This window comes from Alosa sapidissima, chromosome 1, assembly GCF_018492685.1.
Source record: "Alosa sapidissima isolate fAloSap1 chromosome 1, fAloSap1.pri, whole genome shotgun sequence".
Taxonomy (NCBI): domain Eukaryota; kingdom Metazoa; phylum Chordata; class Actinopteri; order Clupeiformes; family Clupeidae; genus Alosa; species Alosa sapidissima.
In genome coordinates this window covers 29,569,754-29,582,336 of record NC_055957.1, presented here as the reverse complement: position 1 = coordinate 29,582,336, position 12,583 = coordinate 29,569,754, and the positions used below count along the sequence as shown (strand labels likewise).

General features: G+C 46.4%; 1 protein-coding gene across 5 annotated transcripts in view; it reads right to left on the bottom strand.

The window, feature by feature from the left end:
* The window catches only part of spsb4a (splA/ryanodine receptor domain and SOCS box containing 4a), a 65,527-nt gene that overhangs the window by 28,587 nt on the left and 24,357 nt on the right, over positions 1-12,583 (bottom strand). For 3 of the 5 annotated variants that reach the window (XM_042099568.1, XM_042099576.1, XM_042099584.1), the window contains one exon: positions 3,440-4,470. In XM_042099568.1, the coding sequence (XP_041955502.1) occupies positions 3,440-4,148 (709 nt within the window). In that variant the 5' untranslated portion in view covers positions 4,149-4,470. Of the gene's footprint in view, positions 1-3,439; positions 4,471-4,760; positions 5,497-7,317; positions 7,442-12,583 lie in introns of those variants that run through there. The other 2 variants (XM_042099593.1, XM_042099603.1) reach the window with 2 other exon arrangements.

The following is a 12,583-nucleotide window of genomic DNA, read 5'->3' as shown; positions in this document are numbered from 1 at the left end:
CTCAGCTATTTTTTCTAGCCATGGTCGTCACACCACACAAACACATATATATGTGCTATGGAGAGGAGATGCTGGTAGAGGGAGAGGGAGAGATCTGTGAACATAATACATAACTGTGAGAAGTCGTCAATTGATTGAAGTGCTTTTTGGCTACTCGACCATGAACAAAACTAAATAAAAATAAGCAGATGTTTGAAGGCACGCATATTTGTACGACAAAGAGTCATTCACCAACTTTATTTACCCAACAGCTGGGCATGCTCACGTGTACTTGGTCTTGCTCAACTATTTCTCCATCCACCAAAAATAACCTTGACATTAAAGTAATAAACAAGTCATCTCCGAAGTTGCTTAACAGGACCACAAATCACTTCAAAGCCCAGAGTAGCCACTGACACACACACACACACACACACACACGCATCTGCTGATACACCCCCCCCCCCCCCCCACACACACACACACACATCCTTTCCAGCTCCCTCTTCCACACACTAAACTATTGCAGACATACACACACATTTAACAAAACTTACATTTCAATCTCCACAACACTGGCTTACAATAATGTCTGACTTACTTGGTTCTCACAAAAGCACATAGCTTTATAAGTACTATACAGATTTCAATCACCAAGTCTACGGATTTCTCTCAAAGATGCTTAACAGACTCCACAAAACACCATCTCCACTCATTTTCAATCATTATTTGCTACACAATGTCTCTCTCCCTTACAACCAGACACACATAGCTCTGTCTCTTCTAACAAACACCAGGCTGCCTGTCGGCCTTCCTCTCAGCTTCGAACTCACAAGAGTGTGTCTTTCAGCACACACATCCAGAGCCATTCCATTCGAAACCTCATCTGAGCACAAACATGGCCCATCTCCTCCACATTCCATCTAGCCTCAAACGACACACAAACACACACACACACACACACAACCGTCTGCTTTCCCCCACAGCCACACAATCAGTGCTTTCAGGAGTAGATACACATCGGAGGATTCCAGCAGAATTCCACTTGCTCCCATATGCCGCCTACTTTCTACACATACACACCATAGCCTGCATGTGTGCATGTGCAGGAGACTTGAGTCTGTTATTTTCTCACATGGCTTCCGTTCCCTCATCGTGTGTGTGTGTGTGTGTGTGCGCGCGCGTGTGTGTGTGTGTGTGTGTGTGTGCGTGTGTGTGCACACGTACGCTCTCTTCCACAATCCTCTACTCAATGGCTCTCCCCATGTCACACAGAGCTGTATTGATGTTTGTTGCAGTCTCGCCTGTCGTTTTAATGGAGCTCTGATGTCTTCATTGCCTTATAGCAACAAACATAGGCACAAAGAGACACACAGACACACACACAGACACACAAACCCTGACTTATACACCCACCCACACCCCCGTATGTTGGATGGACAGAAATCCAATTGCAGTGGGGTGAGTGAGTGAGTGAGTGTGTGTGAGTGTGGTGTGTGTGAGTGAGTGAGTGAGTGTGTGTGTGTTGGCAGGAGGCTGTCTGGATGAGTCACCAGTGGCGACGCCTTCTGACATCTCACACCTTCTCGTGCTTATTACCGACGCCTCACACTCCCATGCCATGACAGGCAGGATGGCAGCCTTCCTCTCGCTCTCCCAACGTCTTTCTCTTCTCCCTCTCTCTCTCTCCCTCTCTCTCGGTCATCTGTCACTTGTCTTTACAGGAAGAAATACATCACACTGCTGATGATGAGCAGGACCTTATAACTCCTCTGGTGACACACACACCTCCCTTCTCTATAACCACACCGCCACACATACAAACTCATTCAGCTCGGTTGATCTGCGCATTTAGTCCTGAATGAGACGCTGTGGCATTTGAAAACTAAAGTGGAGGCTGTAGTGGAGAAGTTCAGCCACATCGGTCTCTGCCACTCTGAAGACAGGGCCATGGAAATAAGGGCTCTTCCCCATTAGATTCTATGCTCCGTTCCCAGCTTCACATGGCACTTTCAATCTCAGCATCTCCTCTAGCTTCACCACAAACACACACACCTCATCAATTACAGGTAAAAACACAAGAGTTAAACATAACCTTTTACTGCTCCATCCTCCTCGATCGTATTTAATTGTGATTACGAACATGACTAAACGATTGCTGTAGAGCATCCCCCCTCCTTGGCAGCGCTAGCATACGTGCTAAGGTGTCATATTCTGCAATAGATGTGTATGCGCTGCTCCTCCACCACCTCAACTGCACCAGGATGCATCAACACGGCCTGGCTGACCACGGCAATGAGCCTTCCTGGCTCAATAAAGGTTCAGCCCTCTTTATCGCGTTCAGTACAGCAGTACGAGGAAACACACACACACAAAAACACTTCAGGGCTCCTCTTCCCAGGAGACCATCACATTGAATATAACTGATATAAAAGGTTGAGCCTTGAGATTGTGAAGTTTTTGAAGGAGAACATGTCTTTCTGAACAGAGCAGACAGAACACACCTGACAGAGTGCGAGAGAGAGAAGAAACGACAGAGAGAAAGAAAAGAGAAAAAATAAATCAGAGAGAGAGAGAGAGAGAGAGGAGAGAGAGAGAGAGAGAGAGAGAGAGAGAGAGAGAGAGAGAGAGAGAGAGAGAGAGAGAGAGAGAGAGAGAAGAGAGAGAGAGAGAGAGAGAGAGAGAGAGAGAGAGAGAGAGAGAGAGAGAGAGCAAACATAAAAAGAGCGTGTCAGTGAGGAAAAACGATAAGAGAGAGAAGCTAAAGGCTAAAAACAGATCAGACGTGGTGAAATCAAATAGCACTCCGAGGGCCTCTAACAGCACACCTCAGGGCACGACCGCTTCATACACAAACACAGCCTGTCGGAGGAAGATTACAGCAGCAAAAAAACAAAAAAAAACAAACACTTACTTGGCTTTACTGATACATTAACACTTCAAAAAAATGTGTGTGCGCACACACGTACACCATATCAACAGAGATGAAATGGAGACCTCATAGCTAAGCTCTACAAATAGTTGATGCAGGTAAGAGTACAAATAGGTCAAAAGTTCCTGTCATATCTAATCTACTATATGTTTGTTCTCAAGCTGTGGCATTCTAGTGATTTAGTCAACATTTTAGCCCAGACTCCACAATAAGAGTTTCTCTTATTATCTCTCACCAGACACAACCAAAAAGTAATCAACCAAAAAGCTATTACAGAACATTATGCATATTAAGAGATCATGTATCAGTGGAGGCAATTCTCCAAAACATCCAAGCAATTCTGATGTTGAGAAAGTGAGACCTGCCAGAAAGGGAGGGACAGGAAGTAGAGAAAGAGAAACGTAAAGAGAAGAGTAAGAGAGCATAGAAGAGAAGAAAAGAAGAGATAATGGGGAAAGGTGTGGAAAAACAAACTGCATGAGCCTCAGAGAGACAGAAAGACAACACATGTTTAAAGGAAAGACTCACGGTCCAGGCCATTGATGTATCTCATGGTGATCTCACAGTGGCCCCACACGGCGCTAACGATTGGGTAGAGCTTCTTGCCCTTCAGGCCGCGGAAGGCCACACCCAGGTACTGTCCGTCCACCATGAAGCTGAGCGTGCCCTCGTCCATGTCCAGCACCACAGTGAGCGCGTCGGGCAGCGCGAAGGCCTCCTCGGGCTCGAGGAAGCCCGGGTAGCTGGGCGCCTGCGAGGGCGGCCGGTTCTTGCTGTCGTGGTAGAGCTTGTTGCGGCCCAGGTCCCAGCCCCAGGACTCGCCGTCGCTGCCCACCAGCGCCGTGTAGCCTACCGAGTGGAGCGGCGCGCCGGCCGTGGCCACGCCGACCACGGCGTGTGTGCCGCGCTGGCGCAACGGCCAGTGGATGCGCCAGACGTGGAGGCCGCGCGTGTAGCCCACGCGCCCGCGGATGCAGTCGGTGCTCTGCGCCACTGGGTGCCGGTGGAAGGTCAGCCGGTCGTCGTCCTTGATGAAGATGTTGAGCGAGCGGTCGTCCGGGTTCCAGGCGTGCCGCTGCTGAAGGTCGGCTGGCGCCGATGGCATGTCCAGCAGCAGGTCTAGCCGCGCCGGGCGGCAGAAGTCCGGCCCGCGGAGCTCGCGCCGCACCGGTCGGAAAGACGGCTCACCGCCACGCACGTCCACCGACTTGATGCTCCCTGAGATCTTCTGACCCATGATGGGGGATGGGGGGGGATAGCAACAGGAGGAGAGAAGGATGGGAAGGGAGGGAGGGGAGGAGGGGGAAAGAGAGGGAAAGAGGGAGGGAGGGAAGGAGGGTGAGAAGGGTGCTACTTGGGGTAGGTTTGTCCTCCGCTGCCCAATGTTACCTCATCAAAGCAGCTTGTGTGTGTGTGTAGTGAGTGGGTTTGATGGTGTTATTCTCTTCAGCCACTGCTGCTTCAAGGAAAGCAAATGTCCTTCAGAACACACTCGCACACAGGTGTACCGGCTTGTGTCAGACCTCACGCAGCGCTCCTACGTCACACAGCTGAGGGACCTGCAGAGAGGAACAACACACACAGAATTAATTTTACAAATTTAAAAATAATGTCTTTAATCTGGAAGTAACTAGGTGAGTAACATAAACATAACTCAAACATAACTCAAACATAAATCTAAACACATACTGAAAACTGACATGGTATGAAGCTATGCAGTCGCTCGCTCTCTCTCTCTCTCTCACACACACACACAAGCAACTTCTTGAGGTGGTTGCATATTTAATAGACAGCATTTGGAAAGAACAAAAATGGCAAGAACACAAAAAGCACACACACCGAGACTCACCGGAAGGAAGGAAGGAAGGAAACAAAAATAAGTAATAATTCATGTTCAACCCCTTGAGCTTCTGCCGTATGAAAGAAGTGTATTTATGGATAGAGGGGGGACAATAATAATCCTACTTCAAATAATAAGGACAAAAAAAAAGAATTCTCCCTTCAAAGCATGTACGCTAGGGAAATAGCATAATGATGGCAGTGTTCTGCTCTCAGAGCCTCTGAAGGGGGGACCAGACGCCAGTGAAATGGGGAGATTGGGAGATGATGGTGGCACGGTAAATATAGGCTACAGCACACGGAGAGGTCACTTCCTTCTACTGTAAGTGACGCACTGACCACTTCCAGGAATAAGGACGTCTTCCCTGTTCACAGGAAAGGGGGGGACACTCATAATAAACCAAACAAACAAATACACACACACACTCTTACATTATGAGCCAGTCATACTCTTAAAACATACGGGGAGTATGGGGACAGACTACACTAGAATTCCATTATAATATCATATTTATTTCTCTCTCTCCGTCACACACACAGTTCACACAAGGACAACAGCCACGAGGGAAGCACAGGTATGAAGAGAGCGCAGACAGCAGAGAAGGCAGCCAGACACAGACGCAGGCACAGGGTGAGTGCTTCTAATATTAAACCCGTCCAGTCCAGCGGAAAGAACTAAACGAGGTCAGGAGAGAGAAATGGGGAGGTGGAGAGAGGAAGCAGGCTCCAGGCAGCGCACACAAATACGGACCAGACCACCGTCCACAGGGCAACGTCCCCATATGGACCTACCAGGGCCACACTCCCCACACCCACCACCAGGAAGCCGGTATTAAGGGGCCCCCAGTCGCCCAGCTCAAGGCCAACAGATGAAGCGGGGGACATTCCCAGTCTACTTCTTAAAAGGGCAGAGGTATTTTAAGGAGTTGTAAGGACACGACTGGGGCCGTGCCTTGACCTGAGACATTACAACCTGGTGTGACCAAGAACTTGAGGTGCCTTGCTCCATTGTTCTCCTTGAGTCTTAGCGAGTGGTTGGTGTGTGTGTGTGTGTGTGTGTGTGTGTGTGTGTGTGTGTGTGTGTGTGTTTCAGTCTCCTGTTACAGGGAGCTAAGACGGGAGATTTTTTTATGAACTGGACGTCAACAGCCGGGTAAGCAGTTCCGATTACACAACATCAGATCTGCTGAATTGTATTGGGAGAGAGAGGGGAAAAGGAAAAAGGAAATGCAATCCACCTCATTCAAAAGCTGACATCGTAGCTCACTTCACCAACCCCTCCTCTTGGCCTACTGCAATCTAAGAGCACACCTAGCCGACGGTCAGACGTCTGATGAGGTCAGGCCGGTCGATAAGTGCCTGCAGCCCAAATCAATGTGAAGTGCAGAGCACCATTCACATGTCCAAACTCCAATGGCTTGTTTGCGGCTCGGAGCCATCGTCAAAAAGAGTTCCTCTGATTGGCCTTTCAAGTTGCCTACCTTGCCTACCTAATCATCAGATATTCCTACACAATCCTGGTAGTTAAGTGTTCTGCCTCTGGATGAGTGGAGGGACCCATCATCAGCACCAGCAGCAGAATGTAGCCTACATGCTAGTTGACTGTGGGCATTCTTAACGGAGTGTGAAAGGGCAACTTCTTTTCACCACAAAAAGGCAACACATGGCGATCCAACCATCAACCGGCATCATTGCTAGTGCTTTGATGTGTGCGCTGGCCAGCTCTGAGCCAACCCAAAGCAATTACCACCTAGCAGAGTAGACGACTCGGAGATTGAGATGGAGTAGACGTGGGGAGCTGATGCCTGTGTGTTTTTAGGCAGGGGTGGCAACCTGACTGCTGTGCTGGACACAGGAGCTAATGGGCTTCATTAGAGAACTGCTGACTGGGACCAACGATACAGTCAACACACACACACACGGCATTTGCTCATGACCTTATGGCAGCCATCTTTCTGTGACTCATGTCTTACGTGACTGAATGACAGGGGAACCTCACCCAGAAGGACCAACGTACCAAATGACCCACCAGACGTGACGTAATTCCACTGCACTCCGAGCAGGACAACACACACATGCACTAACACACATGGACATGCAGTATTGCACGCTACACACACCTAAAACATCTGATGTGACGCCACACAGCTCCACCCTGCTCTGAGAAGTGAGACCACTAGCATCAGGCACACCTAACAGCTGCACTGTGCATGCGCCCAGAACTCTAACACTGGCCCCAGAAGCGCCGATGTGAATGCCAATGTGCCTGCATGCTGCTGACCAGTGGTGGCTGGAGGAGAGAGGGGAGGAAGAGGGGTAGAGAGATGGAGATAGAGATAGAGAGATATAGATAGAGATGCAGATAGAGAGAGAAGAGGAAACCAAAACCAAGAGTCTGACTCAAAAGCAAGAGCAAGGTGGTGTGTGTGTGACGGTGACCTGATTCCGATCATTTGAACAACACCACATGGTGCCGGTCCAGTGTGTGTGAGTGTGAGTGTGAGTGTGTGAGTGAACTGGCATCATGCGCACGGGTGCCTTTCTTTAGGAGAGGAGGGCTTTCTGACCTCTGTAACCATGGTGACCGTAGAGGCGACATACACGATGAGTGTGGCCCTCCATCCCGCCTACGGTGTCCCCGGCGATGGTCACTTTGAAGAGACAGCAGGCAGAGACTCACCATCTGGTGTTTACGACACAGCCACACCGAGCTAATGGGTGTTTACGACACAGCCACACCGAGCATATTCCTCAACACGTCTCTCTCCCTCTCTCTTGCTGGTCCCTCGCCCTCTTTTTGAGGTCCTCTTTTGTCCACCTTTCACATCAAAATAGTCCATCCCAACAGTTGCAGCAAAGAAATGGGTCGACACACCCTCACACACACACACACACACACACCTCTGTACAGCTGCGTCAGTTATCAGACAGCCTTTTGTTATGGAAAATATTGTCTGGGAATGAGTTATGGCAAAAATATGCAAACTCTGGGACAAGCGTGTCTGTCTGTGCTGCATCAGCATTTCAGGAAATCAACATCTTAGTGGAGGGAAAGAACCCATGACGGGCAGCCAACCTGTCTGCCTGACAACAATTTACACCACCTTTTAAAGCTTCCCCAGCTGCCTTAAAACCAAATTTAGAAAGTGTTGTTTTCCGTTTGATGTATTCGTTTGATCAAGTTTGTTTTAGATCTCGTGGACGTCTATTGGGGCACTGATGGCATGCAAACATGCAGATTATACAAACATCATCTCTGAAACTCCCTGGAAAACACTAACACAAAGCGAACCCAGGACATCCAAGCCAAAGTCACTATTTCTCATGCCCTTTCTCGTACACACACACACACACACACACACACACACACAATATTCATAAAAACGAGGTTCATCTGCAGTGCTGGGGTACAAACAGTATATCCAGAGCCATAAGTATAGTTTGTCATTCAGCTCTTCTTGGAAAAAAACTTCAGTTCTCTGGAGGTTTCCCCACAGAATTGTGGGAATACAGGACTGGAGTTAGTTCTAGGGAAATACGTCAGGTCATCCAGTAGTGAAACAAGGGCCGCTAAGCCACCATCAACACCAACAGCTGTACAACTGATCAGACCCAACAGGGGGTTCCTACTGACTCAAAAACAGGGAGAAGAAAGTCAGGGAAAATGGAGGGATGAGAAGACAAGCGAAGCCTGACCGAAGAGAGACCCTCTCTCCTTCTTAAAATTGAGCAGAACAAACTGCTCTAAACACACACAAACTTAACTAGATGTACCGCATAGCGGTACAAAATATGACCGCCGCTCAGTCCTGTACATCCGTTCCGCGAAAATAAATCACACTTCAATTTGTCTCCATATTTTACTCCATCCCCCACTCTTGAAACTTTTGTGTATGCTTGTTTGGCATGCCTGAGTGTGTGTGTGCGGCTGCACAGAAAGTAGCCTACTGGTGCTGAAAAGGTGAATAGATTGTAGAATAGCCAAAGAAGATGTAGCATTGTTATAAAACCTTTAAAATCTCTAAACAATCACAAGTAAGGCAGGTCATCACAGTTCATCCATTGCAACTGGATTGATGAAAGGTCACTTACACCTGTAGGCTACATTGTATTTGGGAAAAACAAAAGGTATCAGCATAATGTTGTTTATTTATTTATTTATTTATTTATTTTTATGTATTTATAAACAAAAACATCTCTGTCAGTTCCATGCCGTTTTCAACAGCTATCAAAAACAAAGGTCATTTTTGGATGGATGGATTTTTTGTGAATGTTTCTTCTTCTACATAAGATTTGTCATCTTTAGTTCATGTAATACTTTATTGTCAATGCACAAATTAAGTAACAGTAGCCTAGTCTGAAACGAAATGCTGTTTTACATCTAACCAGTGGTGCAAATAACTGACATGTCCAAATGGGCCTTGATGAAATGCGTCGCTAGACTGTTCATACACATTTTAACGGGCCAAAGTTGAAGAGCTTTTGTCCGTTATTGTTCGTGCAAATATAGGCTGATTCATGTTCCCTTGCATTGTGTAACTGAGGTCCATGGCTAGTCTGGCTTTCATCAGACCAAGCTCAATCTTTTAAGAAATCAAAAAATAAATAGCGGGCAGATCAGGCTGGGTTCACCCAGCCTAGTCCATAGGCACCCGATATTGTTTAATTTTCCGATTGAGATATACACGCTCTGGCTATTCTAAATGCAAAAATGCATCAGGGAGTTATGACAAAACGGTAACTAACAAACTAGATCCTAATAGAAAGCTGTTAGCTTCCCTAAACTACAGGTAGGATTTATAAGGTAGGCCTATTTACAACATAAATTGTCAATAGGCTATGCTGGCGACACAAATAAAATCCCTTTGGAAACCAATGGTTTACGCCTTACAGTATCAAGCGGACTTAAACTGTCATATCGTGGCGAAAAGTTGTAATAACATTCACGCAGCTCCATGAGTCAAGGAAAGTGCGAATGAAGTAGCCACTTCTAAATGGGACCCACTACACAGTAGCTTAAGGTGTGTTGCTAAAGCAGCCATAATGAAATGAAGGTGTCATTGTTTGGATACTTCACACACACGTACACACGTGCTTTTTAATTTCACAGACTACAACTACCAAGCTGTAATCAAAGCACATCGATTCCCCTCTCACACTTAAAACAAAATAAACAGGCGTCTCAGTCTCACGCATGTATAGGCAAAACTGTATCAGACCGGTGTAACGTTGGTAAATCTTCCATTGCACAGAATGATTTTGTAGCACATGCAATAAATGACAGTCGAAAGATACAAACAGTGCTGCTATCAATTTGCTTGGTATAACCGCATTTATAGTTTTCTACAAATGCAATCAATCAAATGCCTCCATCACTCAACCAACGCTAACGGTAACATTACCTAGGTCCTTATTGATATTACAAGATTAACGTACCTGCAGTAAAAACCAAGCATGTCCGATAAACATCCTCAGATTTATTTCGGCTTCAAGAAGAAATGGGAATTACACTTCATGTGAACATCATCCTATCCTTATTAGATGTTCGCTGCGGTAAATTACAGTCCTTGTAGGAAGTGTCCATTGTTTTTTCCATCCCACTTTTAACTTCCAACAAAATTACGTCTCACTGCAACGATGCGCCATCTAGTGGACAAACGACTACTTATCGCCAATACTGAAAATGCAGCCATGATGATGATGATGAATATTTATTTTGGCTTTCTTTTAATCCTACTGAATTTGTAATTATGTATCGGCCGTTCTAATACAGATAGTATGTGGGTGTGCATGTGTATATGTGTGCACCGCCATTTACAGGCCAATGAGTGTACAGTCACTAAATGTACACATAACCTAATTTTTTTAGACCCCCCCATGGATGAAATTCTACGAAACTTGGCATACCCCCAGAGAATGCCAGGTCAATCATACACATAAAATTTGGTGCAGTTCTGAACATCTTAACTGAAGATAGGGGCGATTAAAGCAGAATAATATTGCATTTTAATTTTTTACCGGGGGGTGGGGGTGCAAATCACAAATGAGTGATTATGAGCCAGGTTGATGTGGGCCCTTGAGACCAACATACCATAAAAGATTCTTCATCCTCAATGCCACGGTTCAGGTAGTTATTTAGGAAAAACTGTTTTTTTTTTTTTTTGCGGTTCGGGGGGCCCAGCACGGGGGGGGGGGGGGGGGGGGGTGTGGTGGTGGTCCCGGGGACGAAATACCCACCAAATTTCATGTACCCCGGTGGTTCGGTGTCCCGGGTATCAATGACCAAAAATTCAGGGAGTAGATGACGGGAAAAATTCTTGAATTGTGTGCATGTGTGCGTGTACAAATTTATGTTTATGTGTGTGGGTGTGTGTGTGGGTGTGTGTGTGTGTGTGTGTGTATGTGTGTGCTTGTGTGTTTGCCTGCGTATGTGTGTTTGTGCATGTGCATGCATGCGTACATATGTCTACTGTGTGAGTATGTGTCATACGTATGATTACTGTAAATGTATGTGTGTGCGTGTGTATCTGTTTATGCACATGTGTGCACATGGAATGGGTTAACATGACCCCTGGAGGCAAACATACGGAAAAAATTGGTCATCCTAGGCCCTACAGTTCTCAAGATATTCACAGAGAACTGTGTCTGCCCTACCCTCCTTTCGGGGGGTCCAGTCCAGCGGGGGGGGTCAGATCAAAACGAAGAATGACGGTTCCATGCTATCCATGTGGGGGTACATGCCCGCCAAGTTTTGTGTACCCCGGTCTTTCAGTGTCCCGGGAATCCTTGTTGGTGTACGTCACTAAATGTACACAAAAAATATTTTATTGTAAGGCCCCCCATGAACGAAAGTACACAAAACTTGGCATGCATTCGGAGGGTGTCATAATGATCCTACACTTAATTTCGTGCAGTTTTGACCTTGTCAGCCAGAGATATTGTGATGAAAACACCTAATTTTTTGCTTTTTAATTTTTAACTAGGTGGCGCTATACATGAAATAAGTGGTAATGGGATGGGTTGACATGCCCCCTTAAGACCAACATACATAAAAAAGGTGGACCTCCTAGGCCCTACGGTTCTCGAGATATTCACAGAAAACTGTCTCCGGCCACCTACAGGCCAGTTGGTGTATAGTAACATAAATTAATTTATTGTGTGGCCCCCCATGAACGGAATTCCACAAAACTTGGCGTGCATACAGAGGGTGTCATAATGATCCTACACTTCCAAATTCGTGCAGTTTTGACTATGTTAGGTCACAGATACCTTCAATTACAAAACCTCATTTTTACTTTTTTGTGTTTAACTAGGTGGCACTATACATGAAATGAGTGGTTATGGAATGGGTTGACATGGCCCCTTGAGATCAACATACAAAAAAAAAATGGTCCTCCTAAACCCTACGGTTTTCGAGATATTCACAGAAAACTGTGTCTGCCCTACCCTCCTTTCGGGGGGTCCAGTCCAGCAGGGGGGGCTACAGATCAAAACGAAAAACGATGGTTCCATGCTATCCATGTGGGGTTACATGCCCACCAAGTTTCGTGTACCGGGAATCATTGACGGAAATTTGGGCATAAGAAAAAAAAAAAAAAAAAAGAAAAAAAAAAAAGAAATCTGACTAAACCTATATGACCGCCGCTTCGCTGCGCGGCGGTCATAATAAAAACACTATGCCTACACTATATGAGCCATCTGCATAGTGGTGTGTGCACAGTGAGGACATGAGGGCAGAGGGAATGCATCACCCCAAATCACCTCTGATGCTGCTCCCCAAGCTCCTCTATGATGCTGCACATCAGCATCTGCACATTAACCTTACATACTGCA